Here is a 21,864-nt window from a genome sequence, read left to right as displayed (position 1 = left end):
TCTGACACTGTTAACCACAAAATTAACATTCGTTGTAGGTTGAGCGTGAGTCACAACAAAGCAGAGCCGTTGAAGTATTCTACCTGGGCTGAAGGAAGTAACTGTAACAACTACTACCAAAGTAGATCCTTAAAGCAAGATCAAATGGTACGACCCTTGGGTCTCAAGGGTCGTACTGTCGTCCTTAAAGATCGTAAAGTAGCGTTCTAGGGATTTACTTCAGTAACAGATGATATCTTGTTTGAGAGAACATTTCTTCAAGTTAAACCAGCTTACACACCCACTACCTACTTGGTCATGAGATCGCAATACATTTGGGAAAGACCCCATGCAGGCAAACAGCAAGCCCCTCTTCAACCTACACCGAGCAACGTGCATGTATCACACGGCGTAGTGAGCCAAAAGCTTTGCTTGTCATGCCGGCCCCCTTGTTGTTGGTCGGGGGTCAAGGTTTTCAATCTTTCCGCCTCCATGATATAAAAGTTCTCGTCGGATACAACAGTTTTCGGCGACTCTCTTGACGTGTGATGCACAAGCGGCATGATTACCTGCAAAGGTGATAAAGTACAACGAAACTTTGTGCACGACATTCATAACGAATGACAAGTTCTGAAATACCAAATGACGGATAATAAACGTGATCGCTGATTACGAAAAACAAACATAAGCAAAGCTATACACTGGGAAGAAAACGAACAAATCTTATGAGCGACGAGACAAAACACCAGCTTGGCAAGCACACATCAACAGAGACAATTTGCTTGCTGGCTTAAAACGCACACTATAGTTTACCTAGAATACACAGGCATACGTCCCACAAACCAATACAGGGATTTACTCTCCTGACTGTCACTGCCGCACGTATCGGTTAACACGTCGATGACTAAGTCATCAAGGTCTGTAACTGCCTTAACCGACGCGCCACCAAACATCCTCCGTAGGGTTCAGGTGCAACTGCCATTAACGTGCGGCCATAAAGCATACGGTTGAACGTGTCCAACAAGAACGTAGTTAACCCAGCTTAAACAGAGTACCAGATACAAGTCTTCAAAGCCTAATGATGATACTAACCTCCCCAGCGGCACCACCTTTACTCCCTGGTTAAGAACTGCATCAAGTTCACGAACCCCGTAAATGAAGCATCACATCCGTCACTTTACTTGTTCAGCACAAACTCGTTATGTCTCTCTGGATTTTCAATACATTTCTAATATTAGGTGACAACATGCCATAGCCAGAAGCACATGCCCATTGTGGGACTAGTTCTTTAACCTTTTAATGTGGGACAGGATGAGATACTTGCCCTGTTTTTTTTTCCAGTTAATTTGTTTATAACTTTCTAGGATCTGCTTAACGGCATCTCTAGAGTTAATACAAAGATAGATTTTCACCAGTCAATTTCTGTATCTTCATTCATTCGTTCTCTCTACCATATGCAATGTTTTCAATAATTTAGTTTAAACACGGGGGGGGGGGGGGGAATTTCCAAGTTGATAATAACCCTTACCCATTTGCCTGGCTATTAAGTCTTTCAATTTCGGATCACTTTACTGTAGTACTGGCGTGATCTATTAAGAGGTCACTTCTCTTTTGAAGGAACTCGCTTTTATGAGACATCACAAATACTTGTTATAAGGTTATACATATATATATATATATATATGCATTTTCAGGTTCATAATCTTTGTACCCATTTCCAGATACAATTTATGAATTGATAATTTTGTAGGTTTTTCTCGGTGACTCTTCTATTCAGTTTGGCACCAGGCAAGTTAACAGCTATGTGTATGTATCGTGACTTACTTAAGTCAGACAAGATTATCAACTACGTCATATTTAAGAGTTGTGTGTGACATGTTGCATCCTATTCACATTTCAAGGATTCCTCCATATGCATATGCATGCAGGCGTGAGATTAATCTCCTGTCATTAATATTAGTGAAGAATTCACCAAAATTCTCGTGCTTAGCGTTCAAGTCCTTAATTAGAATCATGTTCAATATGAATAAAAACAGATCTGTTATGAATTTGATAAGTTGTTTGATCCCATAGCTTCAAGAAAGACCAGTAGCTTCGTGATCTCTCGCGATGACGATGGAACGCGCACACACCACCATGAGAGCCGAGCCCTGCCCTGAAACTGGCATGGTGTTTCGCAAATTATCTGAGCACTCGCAAAAAAATGGTAAGGAATTAAAACCAGTTTCACTGTTCCGCCGTATTCGTGAGCGATTACCGACCTACTGGTCGTATAAACACCTGGCCTTTCTTAAACTTTGGTTTCAACTTCCTTCTAGCCAGGGGGAGGGGGTAAAGAAACTATGGACTCAAACATACAAGGATGGACTACCAACGTTAAATCAGAAGCGTACCAATATACACTCCCAATGTCACTTTACAAGTACAATAAACATCAGAATTTTGCTCTGAAAAACCAATACGAAACTGACGCACTCGTGGGCAAAATCCCATACCCTAAAAAATTAATCCAAAGCAGAGAGAATCGTGGTGGACCGCCAGGCCTCCTTCAGTGGCAGAGTCCGACACTTTCCAGCCTACACAAAACTAGTATTTGCTGTCATGCAGAAACGCTCGGGAAAACTTCACACATAACATGTGATGACCAATGAAACAGCCGCTGGGTAACTTTCGTGCAAACAACTACATCAACAAATCTTTCCACAAATCTACATCCATTACCCACTTCACTAACAATCTTTCATAATTCATGTTCACAACTGAGCAGTAAGACTACACGAACACATCATCAGAAGTCCTGCTACATTAAGATAAAACCTTATCAAAGACAGGATAAGTAACGCGTTTCCCGAACAGACGGAGGTATCGCACGCGTTAAATATCAAAATGAGCACGACCGCAGCCAAGTGGTGGCAATCTTATCCTGTTCTATACTGTCCGTGGTGGAGGCTGGTACGAATTACAATGATGGTCTTGGGAGCGATAGTGGTGTGGCCGCGACGGAGATACAGTTCGTTATTTTAATCAACATGTAGAACATGCCAGAAGAATGAGAAATACTAGTGCTCCTACAGGTAAGGCTGGAGGTAATGGAGTTGCGAATGCCGACGTAAAGGCGTCTACGTCACTCCATCTTGACAGGTCATCAATACAAATAATTTCTTGCGCTTCACGACCAAGGCTCACACAACTCTAAACATTATTTGAGATATTTCAAACTTGAACGGTTGGTTTACACAGTTTCTAAAACAAAAGAAGACTAAAGTATGCAACTTGTATGCCATGTATATGAAAGAAACGCCTCTTCTGGCAATCAGAAAGAATAGAAAATGTCTTGCGTGAGTCAAATAAATGCAACATGTACAATTCGAACATTATTACTCTCTCCAATTGTTCATCACACACACACACACACACACACACACACACACACACACAAACGATATAGTCATCTTTGTGTGAATATGGATCGCGCGATGACGTCACGTCGCGGGAGAGGAAGCTCCGCCCCCACGTTCCTCTCCACCAGCCAAACGTTGCCAGAGTTTACATTATTCTCTCTATGCATGTGTACATACCTTTCAGTTTCAGAACGTTTTTCCAAATGTGTAACTAATTTGCTTAAAAGCAACTTTTCGACTTGTCCCAGGGATGAAATGCTACATATTCTTGCTGCAGAGCACAACGCAGCTGTCTTTAGAACATTAATAGTACTAAAAATACACATATCTGGTAAAGGCAGTGTATACTGTTGGATATCGTTCTGTTCAATACGTTTTACTCGGCATCAGTCGGTATAAAGGATGAACAGAGACCAATCAATACAGTCTTCCGTAACTATCAGAACCTACACTAACCTAACTTAAACGTTACAAAAAATCATCGCACGCATAGGAACAAAAACCACTCAGTAAAATATGTTTGGACGCTCGTAACGTAAAAACATTTCGTCACTTAGTGCTGCACATAGTACAATACAGAGTTCGTTAGCACTATGGACTAGAATATGCTTGAACGCTTGAGAACTGTTTTCAAAAGTTATAAAACTTCTCAAGATTCATTATTCCTCAAACTTCGATTTGGGTCAAGTCCACCAGAGAAAGACTGCTGACAGGAGGCGGAAATTCCACTAGCTGGTTGCAGACATTCGTGTGCAGCAGCCCTCTTATCTACGACAAACATGAAAGAAATAACTTTCAATACGAGATCCTTCTCCATTGTGCCTTGCAAGGAGTTTTGTTAAATTTCTTAATTAAAAAAAAAAACGCGGAAAAAAAAGTTAACTGGTTATGGATGTGGACAACGTTCCCATACCCTTCAATTACCAGGCTAGAGATGGAACTAGTCTGGAGAGAGAGAGAGAGAGAGAGAGAGAGAGAGAGAGAGAGAGAGGGGGGGGGGGGTAAGCTGGCCGCAACCGCGATCACACCTTTACAAATGTAAGAGACGCCGGCTGTCTGAACTGGCCCAGTTAGGTTAACCCCTTGAGCATGACCCTTGAGTATGACGGTGTGACCTTTAACCTGACCCTTAGAGGTCAAGTTAAAGGTCATGCCATCATACCCAAGAGTCGTCTCATTGCGTTCAAAAGCTTATCTTTTTAACTCTAACAGACCTAAAAAAAAATTCGTGAATTTATTTACATGCAGAGAATAAAAATTGCCTTAGATGGCTTATAGGCAAACCAATTCTAGTGTTCGCTTTGTAAACCACATGAGCCACACAATACCAACTTCCAAGCACAAAGGTACTGTAATACATGAAGAGTAAAACTATGAGTAATACTAAAGTATTACTCTCCCATCATTCATTGTAAACATCTTTTACTATATCTGCATCCGATGGGCAAACCGTTGTTATGAACGTGGCACATCACGCCCCACATCGAAAGTTCGCGATACCCTTAGTAGCAGCAATGATTGCACAAGATCGAGAAATATATGCAGCCTTTTACGATAAAAAAAGAAACAATTCTATCAAGCGGAGGAGTCCGCAGTATGGATATTTCCTCTCCCTTCCCACGCTCAGACCAAAAAGCACAGATGGCACAAATAATCCTCCCACCAACCCACACGACAGAGGTATAATAATATGCCGCTACTCATATTCAGAGAAGTTATATCAGTGTTACGGGTTAAACAAGCGGCTTCTCGAAACCGGATTGGCCCAAACACAATTTCGTAAAAGAAATCCTCGAAATGTCTACTGTCACCTCCCCCCCCCCCCCCCATCTGCCTGCCACATGAGTCATTGTGGTGTTACACTTAGTAATTACCTTCAACAGAATATATTTTACTTGTAGATCGTTCACTACATCAGTTGAAGATAAATGTTATATGTATCTGGTACGACAAGCCATATTTCAAGGTAATTTACGTTAACGCTTTCCTTTAAAATTTGTGAGATTCAATCGTAGTCAGCGGATAGCTGACATTAAAATAAATTCTATTCCGTCTGTGCGCTTGGCTCCATGGAGGGGAGGGAGAATAACCCCCGATCAAAAATTTTCCTTGGCAACTGGCACGAGCAGGAACATACCATAACCAGGGCCATCTCGGATGAAAGAAAAACAGTGTCCAAAAAAAGGAGATGAATTGTTGACCTTAGGTGTTAGTAGACCTGACTCTTAAAAGGCGGAAAAGTGGAGAAAGAGAGACGGCAGCAGGAGAGCTATATAGCTTCACTGTGAAGGTAAAAACAGTCAATGTAGCGAGTTGTACCATTATGGTTCCTTTTACTTTGTGACGGTACCTTTTTAATGATACTAGAACGTATGTACCATGTCCATGCTACGGTACCTTTATTCTGGTAATGCTCCTAAGTTAGGTGAGATTAGGTTATGCAACACACGCACTAGATTTGCTACTTTATTTTGAGCGCTTGAACCATGTTAGTGTTTGCTACTGTACCGTTCTCATATGGGTAAGACGCATGTTTTTAACAGCTGAATCCATATTTTGGATAATGTTTTAACATGCGTATGGGCTTTTCACTTTTGAGAACGAGTTTTCTTGTTAATGTCGTCTGGAAACAAGGTGCGTCTCTACATTTTTCATCATATTAATGACATCATTTGAAATCCATCCTAGCCTAGGAACTGTTTGCATGCTTTTGTCAATCAAGCTGTGGAAATACAAAACTCATCTCGAAAGTGAAAACATATCCTACGTCTTTCATCTCACACCAGTCGAAAAGCGTGTGCTGAATGCAAGGTTGTCCACTACACCGCAGAGATCAGTAATGCTCCGCAGTCGAAGGTCATCCTCCCACTCCCGTAAACTGCGCGTTTGTCCACTATTTCTGGAACGAACCTAACATTAGACAGATTAACTAGAGAAGTACTAGAATTTTGGCGTCTACAGCTACTGTGCACATGAACTGAGCTTTGAGGGTTCAAACAGGCAGTCATAAAACATATCACGTAATGTGGAACAATTCACTGGCAAAATTTGACAGTTACGCGACCTGAGGCTTATAAACTTAAAACTGTAAAGAATGCTCAATGTCGAAGCATATACTGTCACTTCTGGGTCTAAATTACAATTTCACGTGGAAAATGTCGAAATCAAATGCCACAAATCAAAAAGCCCATCATCCATGTGCCGAAATAGGTTGAGAAAACGTCACTTCAGATTGCTAAAAAGCAGAAGGGCGAAAAAGTTTACGCAGTGAAGCGTGGAAAGTTGTAAATGGCTGAAGAGCAGCCCACTGTATTTCCCATTAAAGGCATCCGTCAAACGTCCTTAACAAAAATAGGCAGAGGCTATTTTGCCAACTAAAATACTACTAGACTTATCAACTTCAACAGAAAGAGTTTCTTGATATCATCTTGTATCAAGCAAATATCAACTGTGATGACAGAAAAATTATAAGGTAGAAGAGCTCGCTCACACCCGTCAAATCATCAACCTTACCTAACACCCAGTCGAGAGACTCCCATCAATGTAAACTAAGGGTGGCACATGCGAAGGAAAACAAAGTAACTGGCAAAAAAAGTTTGACCCATCGGTGCCTAACAGTAGGCAAAACAACCACTGCGTAAAAAATAGGATGAACTTTCCAGCTGAAGGTGAAGCTCTCCGTATACTGAATATTTTGGATGACCTAATGACCCCCGTCCAACAATCAACAAAATGATGTGGAAACCATGTTTAAAGTTAGTATTCCAAAGTGGCCAGATATCAAACAAGCAGAAACGAGACTACCACTGATGAAAGAAATTTAGTTTGTATAATACTTTAAAATAAGAACTTAACAGAGAATCACGTACTGCACATATCACTCATGATTATAGCAGGTACAAAGTTGTATGCTGAAAAACTGCTACACCAATCTCAGCAAGACAACAATGACTGTAAATACACAACTGAAAATGAGGATGGATCATGTGATGCGACATTAAAAAACGCTTATTATCTTCTACAAGAACAATTCCATCTTATTGAAGCAAGTTGTGATAACTGCATATTTTGAAGAACAAATACCACGACAGTGCAGTGATCAAGGAAGTGCAGATCGTAAGACAAGACCGTAACAAAAAAAATATATCCAACTGCCATGCGATACAAAACGATGAAACGCGAGTCTGAATAAATGGGCCACATTCCTCTGGTAGTGCGTCCTCCCAGCACACACCCACACCTCTCCTCTCACACTCAGCCACTTCAGCTTTAACATGACCATGCACGACATTCAGACTGGCTCTAGGCCACCCTTCCTCCCCACACTTATGATGCAATTCGGTTCAAAAGTTATCCCGAAACGCCTATAAGCCTCCAACATCTCCCTATCTAATTTAAACAAAGCTGCTATTGCGTAACCAGTGTAACGGGCTATATAAACCCGGGTTTCATACTGCACCAGCAGTGGTTAAACCATGCGGGAATACCCTGCGGGGAAGGGATGTTTATATGTTACGTTATTCGGGAAATGGGAGCGACGGATCTTCACCACGTCATACGTTCCAGGAAAACCTCCCAGTGTAGTTCACATAAGATCAACAAGATATATGACACATCTTTGAATTAAAGAAATTGCATCATTTGTAGACCTTAATAATATACATCAGACTTACCTTGAGACATATCCTTACTGGTTGCGAAAATATACACTTAAATACTAATGCTACCACTCCTTTTATTCAACTATACTACCTTGAAATTTAAAGCCAAATGACTGAATATAATCAACTGGCTGCTGGATGCGCCTCGGGGGGATATTGATTCTTATGGTTGAAGAAGATGAGGGAACGAAAGGAACTGCACTGTAGACTTACCTCTGTTTGTACTCCATGGCTTTCTTTCTCCAGTACTCGGCCTCCTCCTGAGAGGAAGAAAAATTCAACACTTCCCCATTCATCGTGTCGCAGTCAGGTCGCGGATCCGGTCAGCAATGTGTTGGCGGACCAGCCAGACCCTTAGTCTATTCTGCTCTCTCTCCCTCCCTCACACACTTCACTCCCTCTATTAATACAGTTCCTGCACTACCACAGTCTTAGATGGCACTTGGAGTCACTTCATGTCTTACATTATAACCCCTGTGCACTCATGATAAGAAACATTTGAGTAGGAACCGTGTTGTCCAGGAAAGACGGTCAACACCATATGTGCCTCAACACTCCTGCCAGTCGACTGAGCAGCAGACGACACGGATCAGCTGATGAGGTCCGCCTCTCACGTTAGCCTCGCGCACCCGCCGCCAGGGGGAACACAAACCAACTGCCGAGATAAATTACATGTACAGGTTTTCCTCTAACAATATCTGCATTATAGTGTACAAATTCTCTAGAAAAATGTCAATCATTGCATTATGATGTAAAATTTAAAAAAGAAATACAAGTTATTCATGCTTTGCGTGTAAGTAAATATGAATGTGCATAACATACATAAAATTTGTATTTCAGCATATTATAGAATCAAGCAATCAAACATTACACCAAATACCATTTCTCGCTAGAATATATATATATATATATATATATATATATATATATATATGTGTGTGTGTGTTGCCGGACACCACCTGCAAGAGGTTTTACCGCGGGTGAAAAGTCAATTTGGCGTGGCTGTATCAAAGGGAGTACAATATCGTCAAAGAACTTCTCACTCCATATAGTTCGCATTTTCTGCTACTGGAAGTAGCACAGCCTTGGGCTGTAAATGACTTTTGAAAGATGCCTTTGGTAAAATCAAATTTCCTTCGCAGAAAACTTTCCAGGGGTAATTATAAAATGTATACATTGCTACAATCCGGGTAACATAATTGAATCAACTTATTTGCCACCCAAATGGTTAGTACGCGAACAAGGGACAATAAGGGGAACAGGGGACGCAAACCAGGGATTTAAGGAAACGGACATGAAGTTGAAAAGAAAAACGTAGAGTTGTTGAATTGAATAAAAATTCTAATGCAATGGTAATACTTTGGAAAATATATTGCAATCATCATTTTTCATTTTATGATTGATACGTAAATAGTGGTTAGGGGATTATAAAGATAATAGAAAATGTGGTGTCAATTCAACGAAATTAGTCTATAAGTTCGTAAAACACGTCTACATATCAAAAGAACCAACGAATACCACATAACTTGCCCTAAAGCTGATATTTACCTCAATTTGATGTTACCTTTAAAAATATTTGACTGCTACAAGTTTCTTATCAACAGTTGTAGCTGGTCATCGATTGCATTTGACTAAATCAGTTTAAAGTATATCTGCACACAAAGTTCAAATGTTCGAGATAAATGAGGGGTTATTTTATGTCAAAGCAGCCACAACACTTCTGGAAATTAAGAGGTCCTACTGTAAATACACTTCATATATATCAACACAAAGGTGATATTGTACTGAAACCATCTTGGTGCCTGAACATCACATTGGAACCCACTCTTACCCACTTTTTGAGTTGCCCATTACTCATAATCTTGTTTCCATTTTCAACTTCCCGTAAGTAAATGTTGTCCGAAGAAAATTTTTCACCATAACTCACTGTCCAAAATTGTAACTCTGCCACAATAGTGCGTGGAAAGAGGTCTGTTTTCAGGAAGAATTGGAGATACAAGTGAGACATGGAATCGTGTAGCCACGTCAGCCAAAGGTTTTTTCCCCCCTAATCTCCGTTTGCCCAACCTATTACAACTATCCCTTGTCTTACTGAAATTTTGAATACATCTCCTATTTGTAAATCCTTGAAACACTAGCCGGGAGAAGCGTATAACCAATGTTCCCTTCCTTCTCACACACGAGCGTCGCGTTCAATTTTCAATTTCATTACTATATTTCTTGATAAAGGAACAGAGATCTTGGTAATGTCACTAGGTACCCCTGTACAATACTATCAGAAGCATCTAGCAAGTGTCACGGCCTCAGAACGCGGGGATGTTATCTCGATCAATTGGGAGCTGGGATTATGCCTTTCGTTGGGAAAGAAATCCACATCTCTTCTGTGGCAGAGTCGATAAGATCACACAAAAAATAGCGGACTGGCCGACTTCCTACAGACAAAACAGAAGAGATGAAGTCAAGCTGATTATCTTTCTCAAACTGAAATAAGATGACATAAGGTGACGCATTGGCTCCTCACTGTGGCGGTCGTGGGCACGGAGTGTGGCTGTTACTGCTGGGGGAGGCAGTGTAATGGGTGAACTTGTTGCACATCAACACAGCGATCCTCGAGTGGGGTAGCTATTTCACTGAGGCTAATTCTGTGTGTTGGGCTGATGAATCATCGATATGTTCAATATATCCTAAGTGCATGTTATGGCGAAGGTCTGTCTTTCATCTTTACTATCACTTTCGCAGTTCCTTACTGCAGCTGCAACAGTGGATGCTGTACCAACTAGATAAGTGTTTTTTGCCACGTTGGTGCAACATCCACAAACACCCCTCTCTCTTCCCACAGCATTTACATTGTCTTAAATAGAGATGTATGAGTATTCTAGTATTCACAGCAAGATAGGATGTATAGGAGAATAGATCATAGGAACTACAAATAATATTCAACATTAGAAAGCGTTGCAGGCGTAATGACCTTCTCAGTTGAGCCCGTTCATCGCTGTGCGATACAACGGGGTTTTGAGTTTTCAGCAACAAAAATATTATCCCGAATTTGCAGTTAAAACTGAAAAACAACCCGATCCCTTTCGAAATAACGATAAATCCTTAGGTTAGAACTTTGATAAATGACTGAACTGGAAAAATCAGAACATTTGATAACTGTCATAAAATACTAAATATTCTCAAATATCTTTTGGGTTCCTCTTGGGAACCGACAGAAAATCTTTATTAACGGTGTACAAGTCCCTAATTAGATCTGTTAGACAATGGGTCCCAAGTGTATGCATCGGCAAGTGATTGTACTCTGAGGACGTTGGATGTAGTACAGAAAAAATGTCTGCGAATGTGCCTTGGAGTCCTGTCATGTACTAGAGTTACACGGTTGGAAGTTGAAGCAAATGTACCTCCTCTCCAGCTGCGTCGAGATACATTAGAAGTGAACTATGGTATTCTGATGTCCAGGAGGAACAACACTCTACCTGTCGCCTCATTCAACGATACGAACAATTTGCCACCAGACGTCACGCCCCTGGCCCTCAGATTACACTCTGCGAAAACACTGGTTTCAAAGTGAATGAAGTGGACACGCTGGTCAAGAAAGTCTTAGCTCCCTGAGAGCAAACGAAAGTAAGAGTGAAAACAACTGGCTCCCGGGGAAGAAAGTGAATGCACAGAGAGTGAGGTACATAGCGCTTTCAGCATGTCATAACAGTAGCGATGCTGTTTCTCGTGGGGCGGGATGGCGCCGAGAATAAGACAAAAAAATGATAAACATTTTTACTAAAAACAACCAAACTAATGGCACACTAAAAATTTAAAGTAGCTACAATCATTGCGTTAATTCCTTCATTTTCTATCATCACCTGCGACAGCTTGAGTGCAACATGTTTTGCCTATGCTTTGTTAATTACTATAAAAAATAAAGATAAGTAAGAAAGTAAATCAGGTTAGAAAATGGCTAATGCTGACTGGCAGGAAAGAAAGGATTAGAAGAAATGGGTAAAACTAAATAGGAAATTGGCGACATAATGGTACTACCCAGGGACTGGTCTTGGGTTATCTACTCTCTAGTAATGTGGATGACTTGCACAAATGTGTCCCTGGCAATATCAATAGATCTGACAGGAAGACAAAAATTATAAGGTTATCAAATTCATCTGAAATTTCTACAGCAATAAAGAGCCATCAATAGACTGTTCATATAAGGTCTGACTAGTGGTGGCTGATCTTCAGTATATGTTTCAAGGCTGTCCACCAAGCCTGGGTGGTTGCTGAGGTGGCAACACACATTAATTTCTACCCACAGTCAGTCATCTTCCAGCCATGCCAATGACAGCACATTCTCATGTGATGTTTAAAAGAGTGATTTCATGGACACCAACTCTTCCAGCACTGTAAGTTAACCAAGATGAAAGACAAAGTGTTCCTAACAAAAGTGGAGGCAGCACTGCCAGTGCCTCCCTGACCATGATAATGCTACAACTTACTATTTTATTTTATGTTGAAGGCTCCAGTCACAGACAAAAGTCCACATCAAGGAAAAAGAAAAGACAAAGGAAAGCATTTATGAAATCTGGAGGAAGTGAAAGACCATTCTTTTGAAATTATCCAGGTCATAGTTAATGGGAAAGACATGAGAAGGAAGAGTTCCAAAGCTTTAATGTGTAGGGAAAGAAGCGGGTATCAAAAAGGCCCACCCTTGAGTTGTCGACGGCCACACAATAATCATGTGATGCAGCTGCTTGCCAATTATTGTGTGGTCTAGTTTGTGGTGAGGGAACACAAGCAGCCAGCTCTCGGGAGCAAAAACCAAAGTAATACCTACAGAAGAGGGAAAGTGAACCAACACTGTGGTGTAGGGCAAGGGGGGTCAAGTTTGGAAGTTAGCCTTGGACAGTTTATAGGTTGGATCACTTTTGACTAATCTCTGTCAAGCAAACATACAGAGATAGAACCACTCCAAACGTAAGAGCAGCACTCCATCCATACAAGGACAAATCAATCCCTTGTATAAACAGAGCAAGTGTTCACAAGAAAAGAAGTCAACATCTAAAGAGGACACCCAGTTTCTTAGAGGCTGACTTAGCTATTCCTATATTGTGGGGTTTCCAAGAAAGAGTGGATGTTACAGTAATACCTAGTACGTTAATTGAGTCAAGAAGTGGAATTACAGAACCATCAAAGGAAAGACGAGAGTTGTGAGGAGTTCTTGATAGAGAGATGGGTAGATATTGTGTCTTGGAGACATTAAACTTAACAAGCAAAGAAGGTGCTAACTTTACCCATATTATCTAACTTTTATGAAATTATTATGAAATAATGAGATTTATTATATATGATAAAAAACTAATTACCAGTAGTCAACTTTTCAGTGTGGGTGAAGTAAATGATAAAACATGCATAGCGAAAACTCTATTGTACCACATTGTGCTGATACATCTACAAAACTTTTTTACACATTACGAGACTGAAAGTAATGGATGAAATAGTTTTTTCATTATAATTTAGATATCCTTGAAACTGTGATTAAATATGTCTTTTTTAAACTACCTTAAAAGTAGAATTTCTAGACTGGAAAGGAAATCTAAGTGACAAGTTAAGGATTAAGTAGGGCAAATGATGAAAGTTATTGATGTCAGTGAAAATATGGGGTTAATAAAAAAAAAAGTATATAGACACTTGTAAAACTTCAACTGAACCAACAATGAAAGCCTCACCTAACTTCTCCTACCAGCTAAGATTTACTGAAAAAATGTGCTGAGTACCACATGCAGAAGCTGCTTGTGGGGAGGAAGGACAGTGGCACAAAAATCTGCTGTCCTTTGTTTGTTTGTCAATAGTTTCTTAATCCTCATTAATGGATAATTATAGTATATTTCAATTTGAATAATGAAAATATGGAAACAATTCTGCTTCTACAGAGATTACAAAAATTTTATATAAGTTCTGTTAACACTATACAAGTACATCACTTATTCTATTAATCAACTACAAATCTTCCCTAATACTTATAACCCTCACCACTATCACCTTATACAGGTTCTCTGAATAAAACACGGTTCACCAAGTCATGCCCCAAAACTCTTACTGTACAATATTTTCTAAAAACTATAAAAAAATCAGTTTCCAAATCTAGTATCAATGCATAGTTAAACCAACAGATGATAAAAAAATCAAATCAGCATTTCCTAAAAACATGGGGAGTAAGAAGCAATATGACTTATCTTTACAAGTGGACAAAATGGCTAAATAAAGGTAATATCAGTAAAATATAGTCAGAATATCTAGTAAGGTAACAATTCCTACAAATAGTTTTAAACTTGATGTATTTACATATGAAAGGATTAAGAAAGAGCACTGATGATAAATTACCCATTTAAGTACCCACATCAATACTACCTTTAGGTTGCAATTACTTTGTTTTGCAATGGTAGTGTAATGCTTAAGAAGTAAAATAAAAGCTACAGAAAAAGAACTGGAGCATTATGTTTTACTCGACTACAGGTCTAATCAATGTAAAAATGAGGTAAACATTAATAAATTAAGAGAACTTAAGAAATCTCAACCTAACAGCTATTAACATTAATGTAGTCTGTTGCTGAGAATATGACATAGTCAGGCACTCAGTCCATCATCTCTATTTGCTGACATTTGTTGGAAGCTGGTGTGATGTTCAGTCACTGGTATCTGGTATAGTTTGATGACAATATCTAAAACTAAGAAAAATCTTGGCTGCTTACAAGGTTAAGATTTTCAAAGAGTCTACTGATTTACTGCAAGAATTCCATCTCCATTAATGCTAAATAAATCTATAAAGACTCTATTCATATTAGTTTGGTTCACCATGCAGGGAATCAAGTTGTGCATAAAGGATTTGCCACTTTCTGCCCTAATGTTAACATGAGGGTGGCCACAGCAAAAGAGTCTCTACATGTCCTTACATGCCTCCCTCACATACACCACTCGACACATTCTTCCATCACTTCTCTCCCTCCACTACTCTTCCACTCAATTTTCCCATGCCTCAGGTTGTTTTCCTATAGTTTAATTAGAGCGTATGGTTCTTTGTCAAAAAAACTAGTTAGCACTAGGAACAAATCTAAGAGTCAGTTAACCATTTAGGACTAGGAATAAATCTAAGTCAGTTAACCATATTAGCACTAGGAACAAATCTAAGAGTCGGTTAACCATTTAGCACTAGGAACAAATCTAAGAGTCATTTAACCATATTAGCACTAGGAACAAATCTAAGAGTCAGTTAACAATATTAGCACTAGGAGCAAATCTAGAGTCAGTTAACTATATAACACAAAGGGGTAATATGTCTGACCCCATGGGAACTCTACATGTAACTGTACAGGTTGCCTTTTTCTCGTGTTATTTAAGTTGGGAGGCACACTTTACCAGTGGGCAAAGATTTTTATATCACAAGCACCACCCTTAGTATCAGGAGTACTGAAGTGTCACAGTTAACCCATGGTATGATCTTGGCGCGCATACCAAATTTTAATAGCAGTACGGCAACAAAAATGGTTACTTTATCAGAATGTTTTCATTTTTCATATTTCCTAATACCTGACTAGACTTATATTCATTTCATTGTTTTCTAATAAATTCTTAGGGCTCAGTTCTTTAAGGATTAACATTATAATTTCTCTGATTTTCATAACCCTCACCCCTACTGACATAATCCATAATGAAGAATAAAATATAATACTCCTAATCATGCTCTGCAGCTTTTCATCTGTTTTTGAAGCATTATATCTAATTCAAAAAAAAAGGTCACAGAATACCCAAAGCTAGTTTCAATGTATTGCTAACCAGGTAACACACCGCACTACTTTGAAGTAGAATTGAAAGCAAAAACTATAACATGTCTAAAGTATAGATTGGATGGCTACATGAATAAGACGGAGTGAATCGAAAACTACCTTGCAAGGTCAAACAGGCCAACCATCCCCAACCTTCTAATGTTCTTAGTTTCTTCCACATTCATCACTTGCCTCAGCAATTCTCTTATTAAAGTACCGTCCACATTTACCGCATACATTACCGTAAATTATCTAAAACACACACACAAAAAAAATACTTTTGACTCTCAGGCTTAATCTTTAAAACCTATGAGATTTAAACCTACCACACATAACCATGTAAACAAGAATTTAAAATTCCAACCTTGTACAATTAACACCCATGACTTCCCTCTGATCCAGCAATACTATGAACCAGTGTCTCCTACGAAACACCACAGTAGAGAACTAACCTTGAGCAGTGTTTGTGTAAACGTTAATCCACCATTAAAAAAAAGAACGAGTTTCTCGTCCACCTTTCCACTAACGCCCAATGGAAGCCTGCAACAACTGTGGCTCGGGATTTAAATATATAAACAAATGCCAACGCCATCTACCGCCCGGCCGCAAGTCAGGGTTTTTTCTTTTTTCAGGAGGAAGTCCTCATGTTATTCCTTCACCTAATGATATCAATTAAAAGATATTTTCAAAGTTGTATTGTCACTATTACATTATACTTAAAAGGTTTTATGAATTTCGTGCCCAAGTATCTATTTTCTGTGATATGTTTGATTGGTCATAGTTAGCTGTTATATTGTTTTGACATTTTTTACGCAAATCCAGTCAAATTTTTACTGCTGATTAATATTTATAGAAAGATCGTTCTGAACAACAACACTGAGGTATATTTTCCCTAGGGTAAGAGCTTAGGTATGGCAAAGATACAGGAGAATTGCAAGGGTTATCTATGCTACTGTCGCGACGGTGAGCGAGAAGAGGATTTTGAAGCAGGCAACAAAACAGTATAATTCACTTCACCTTCGACAAACGTTCTTCATCCATGACTAACGGATCTTCATCCTAACAATATTTTTTTTCCACTCTCGACACCACCGGCCCATGATCTGATCCTTCAAGATGAGTCAAAGTTAATCCTTACTGCATCCTCATCTTTGCCCACCCATTCATCCCTAAACATCGTCATTACACCCATGACGCCACTGGCCTTTTACCCCTCAATAAAATTATCCTCGTTATGTCTTTGACACCCCTGGCTTTCGACTTAATCCTCACAGGTCGAGTAAAAACTCACCTTTACTGCACCTTCATTTTCACAACACTTACATCATTTTATATCAGTCCCATAGGAGTCATTTCAAAGACTATCTTCATTACACTCGAAACTACTGGCCTGCATTACAGCTTTAGTGTCATCAACCATTGTCTGAGAGACGAATCTATTCAATTACGTCATTTTAAGGCAATGGCATTCTGAATGCACTTTCACATTGTAACACAGGTGAACCTGTGTTGCACGACCTCCGTCAGCTTCTGCACTATCAGTTTCTCTCATGTCAGTTTTTGTGATCAGTTGTGATTTGTGTGCAAAGATGATAAACATTAACGATCTTTTAGGGGGTTATAAGTGTCTAACTTCTTTCGTAAGGGTTATAAGAGCTGGGTTATTGATATACGTATAAGAAGGTACAGCTCAGGGGTGCACTTGTGAAGGAGTTCAGTCTGAGGTGAATTATCGGTAGGGTCAGTGAGAGGGGAAGATAGTCACACGTTCTGAGTTCGTCGAGGGTGATGAAAATGACTAATCGTGTATGTCATTCTAATGGAATTTCCTCACTAGCTGCCTTAAACAGTTCCCTAGACATTCATGTCCTTTCAGAGCAATCTTGTGGGAACAGTAGATTAGGAGAGAAAGTAGCAGGACTATTAAGCTAATACTAATGATTACAAGTCTCGTACAGAGGATATGTTTAGAGAATCATACTTTTGTAAAAAAATAATCGAGTAATTGCTACCTCTAAGGTTCTGTTCGTTAGGTTCGGGACAGGTCTAAGTGATGATACAAATGAATATTGTTCATCAAAGTCTGCCTTTGATTCAGGACGCCAAACAGGAATATGGGGAAGTTTTAATGATTTGTAGGGAGAGGAGGGAACACCCACAAGCCACAGTGATCCCCCCCAGGCCTGGGGTAACTCAACAGTCCCTCGATGCATACCCTGAGTGGAATAAGGCCATGCACCCACACACTCTGCCAACATCGTCCATTCCAGTGAGTTCTTGGGATTGTCCAGGAAAAAATAAAACACAAAGTCCTTCGGTTTAGTAGTCTTGAGTGATGGAAGGAAATCAGCGGCACATGGGTTCCTGGTGATGGTTGAAGCTTTGGAGAGGCGAAGCCACACCTGAATCTCATATTCCTTGCTGGTGAGGGCAGTGGCAGAGGGCAGGGGAACAGGTGACCCATCGTGTAGTGGTCTCTCAAGGAAGTAAAAATGGTGAATATCTGGCAGGGTGTTGACACCTACACCATAGTGGCGTGAGCGGCTTAAGACTGGATATATACATTCACGCTCTCTGCCTATAGTATTATAAAGGAAGGTATCGTAGAGAAGTGACACTGAAGAAGTATCAGGCCACACTGCTACAGCTGCTCTAGCCTCTGCAGTCAGCACCAGAAATCCCCAGCCAGGCTGCCTTGACCCTCTCACCATCAGCTGAGGCTCTGGGTAGACATTAATATGAGCAGCTCCGATACCAGACACACACCAGAGTGAGGCGTCTACCTCAAGAGCTGGAGCATAGTGCAGCAGCAGCTCCAGCCAGTCAGGCGAAACCTCCACATCTTCATCAAGGAAGGCAAGGTATCGTGTGTTAGGGAAAGCCTCTAACCCGGCAGCCCAGGCCTCGCGATAAAACTGGAAGAGGCGATGGTTGATAGATGGCGCATCTGATGTAATATCTATCACTTTATAATGAAGATGAAAGAGCTTTACCAGATATAGTATGTCAGGGTCGGGTACACCAGTGCTAGGGTTAGTATTGATCGCCACCAAAACCTTGTCGGTTGATAATTTCCGGTTGTCTAACAAACGTAGAAGTGTGTGGGCCAAATACTGAAGCCGCCCCCCAGTGCACACCACCACTCCCACCTCCTCTTCATCGTGCATATTCCTGTTTTTCTCTAACACTGATCGTTCAGAAGATATCACCGCAGGACTAACAGGGTCGCACAGCGGTCCCATCGCTGCCTTACTGTTGCAGAGAAATAAACGTTCAGAGTCAACATGAGTCTTGAATAACTGAGGGGTGGTGCTGGCTGTTGGCACAAGAGCGTGAGCATGTAAAGATGTCTGTGGGTTATAAAGAGGAATTGGGTTTGGCATAATGGTTTCCAGGAATGTTCGCCCCCCTGCGACAAACACCCACACCCAAAGTGCTCTGGGAGGAGCGTAGGGGGCAAGAAGGGAACCCAGACGAATAAGAGTTGGGAGCGCAGGCCCGAGACCATAGGTGCCAGCCCGCAGCACCGTCATCACGACCACACGACCTGCTCGTACTCTCGCAAGCCACCAGGTGAGGTCATGTGCATATGTGAAGGCATTCCATGTATTGAATGTTTTCTTCAAGAGGATAGCGCCAGTAATCTCGTGAATTATGGTCATCACGACGCCATCATCCGCACCCAGCATCCACCAATCCCTCTTGATATTTCCAGTGGGAGTATGAGACGCGGAATGAGTTACGCTGTGGCTCCACTCCTGGCGACACCCCGAGATCAGGCAAGATAGGGCGAGAGCTGCACCTCTTGCTGACGATTCAACGCCAACAGAGAAGGACCTGTGCATGTAAAGAGACAGAATGAATATATTCCTATGCGTATCAACGTCATTTCTTATGTCTGATTCATGTAGCAACACATAATGTACAAGCCTGGTCATCCAACCATCCAACCTCTTAAAAACAAATTCAACAAAGCTGTAAACTACACACACACACACACACACACACACACACACACACAACGAGTCAGAACCAATCACCGGCAGCTTAGCAACTACCAACACTCAACACATACACGAAGCCAAGCCACAAAGGTTTCTCAGTATATATGTATATGTATGTATATATGTACATGTTGAAATGTATGCCTGTGTACGTGTACATGAGTGGATGGGTCTTTCTTCGTCTGTTTCCTAGCGTTACCTGGGTAACGCAGGAAACGGTGATCAAGTATAATGAATAAATAAATGAATATATATATATATATATATATATATATATATATATATATATATATATATATATATATATATATATATATATATTGCTACCTTACTAGGATACATTCACTCTATCTCCCTCTTGTGGGTAAGTTTCGAGTCAGAGACACAAAAAAATTACCAGATTCTGTATGATAAGTTGTCTGCTGTTTCAGTGACTGGGGGTCCATCAACAAAAGTGATAAAGCAGATCAAAATGAACCATTCTGTCAACCTGTTTGTCGGGACATGATAACAGGATGGCTCAGCCGTTCATATCAGTTGATATGGAGTGCTGTAATGTTTACCTACATCCTGGCTTGTTTAATATACACTACAGCTGGAAGTTATTGGTGTGAATGTTTAGATAGAGATTCTCGACTTATGTATTTGCAATGATAAACTCCAGCTACTGGAAGATCACTTCATTGCTCAGATATGGTCCTTATATATATATATATATATATATATATATATATATATATATATATATATATATATATATATATATATATATATATATATATAAGGACTGAATTAAAAGACACAATGACAGGTCAAAGGCATTTAAACGGACACAGACAGTCAGACGATTAAAATGTATAAGAAAACCCAAAAAACATCAGGTCGAGGAGAGAGAACAGACATTAAGAACTTACTTCTCCCGGTGGTTTTCACTGAGAGGTAGGCTATGACACTGCTGTCTGTAGGTCACCATCGCCGCCACAAACACCATCCACTCGCCCTTCATCATTCCTGGTGACACTCGCTACACAGGTTGATCCTGGCTGAGATGCAAACAGGCTTAACTATAGAGTCTTTCAAAAGCCCAAAGGCACTTGTTATTTCCAACTTACCCACGTCCCTTGCCCGGGTTTGATGTATAAACCCTAAAGTGAACGAAACGTAACCACCAAACTATATGTCGTCTATGGTCATCTCTTATTAGAGGAGTAATGTACTGTAGCCATTTTAACCGAAGAATGCGACGAATTCATTTTGTATTCTTACCCCATACCGAGGGCGGTGGTGCTATATAGGAGAATTCAGAGCGCTAAAAATCCAAGATCCATATGGATTTCACGACTAGAATTACATAAAAAGGTCAGGCGATGTATGTGTGGACTATATCAGGCAAGGTGAGGGAACTCCTGACGTCTCTAAGGCAAAACGATAATGGAGGGAAACTATGACACTAAAGTCCATGACGCTGCAGAGTGTGGCAGGTATTTTGTTAGCAAAGTATACAATTTGTCTGCTCTGTGACAACAGGAGAGACCTTCAAGTTATATCATCTAGAGCAAAGTCTTTTCGAACCATAACATCAAAATAGCCATTGATAAGACTTGGTTCGGAGTCAAATCATACCGGTATGTGGTTATGGTATCATCTGTAATGCTTGTGATTTACTTCTGGCACATACACAGTAATATTGAAGGGAAATGAATGCAGTTAATTAGGGAATGGAATTCCATATATATATATATATATATATATATATATATATATATATATATATATATATATATATGAAACTAAGGTTCAAATCGGTTCAGTCTCGATGTTAAAAACTTAGCTATTGATACATATATTCCTCATTCTTGATGGCACCTTCATTGTTACAACAGCCACTGTCAAATCCCTAGTTTATTTTTATTTTCTTTTTGTTCAGTATTCTATCTCTCAGCGTTTACATGTTTTTCTTTCCACAATCACGGTTGTCTGGAAGCACGGGGAGTTTCGTACATGAAGTTTTCTT

At 40.1% G+C, this 21,864-nt stretch overlaps 1 protein-coding gene across 9 annotated transcripts in view; it reads right to left on the bottom strand.

Moving 5' to 3' along the window:
- The window catches only part of LOC139759472 (nuclear distribution protein nudE-like 1), a 228,957-nt gene extending 207,401 nt beyond the window's left edge, over positions 1–21,556 (bottom strand). For 7 of the 9 annotated variants that reach the window (XR_011715065.1, XR_011715064.1, XR_011715066.1 and 4 more), the window contains exons 1-2: positions 16,299–16,432; positions 8,255–8,696 (exon numbers count right to left, since the gene is read on the bottom strand). Coding sequence is in view for 4 of the 9 variants with exons in the window: in XM_071681638.1 (XP_071537739.1) it covers positions 8,255–8,337 (83 nt within the window). In the remaining 5 variants the exon portion in view is untranslated. Of the gene's footprint in view, positions 1–5,833; positions 6,291–8,254; positions 8,697–16,298; positions 19,684–20,764 lie in introns of those variants that run through there. The other 2 variants (XR_011715063.1, XR_011715062.1) reach the window with 2 other exon arrangements.
- Positions 21,557–21,864: the final 308 nt, after the last annotated feature.

This window comes from Panulirus ornatus, chromosome 33, assembly GCF_036320965.1.
Source record: "Panulirus ornatus isolate Po-2019 chromosome 33, ASM3632096v1, whole genome shotgun sequence".
In the NCBI taxonomy this organism is placed as follows: Eukaryota; Metazoa; Arthropoda; class Malacostraca; order Decapoda; family Palinuridae; genus Panulirus; species Panulirus ornatus.
The sequence above is the reverse complement of the archived record's forward strand: the minus strand, read 5'-3'. Positions and strand labels throughout refer to the sequence as shown.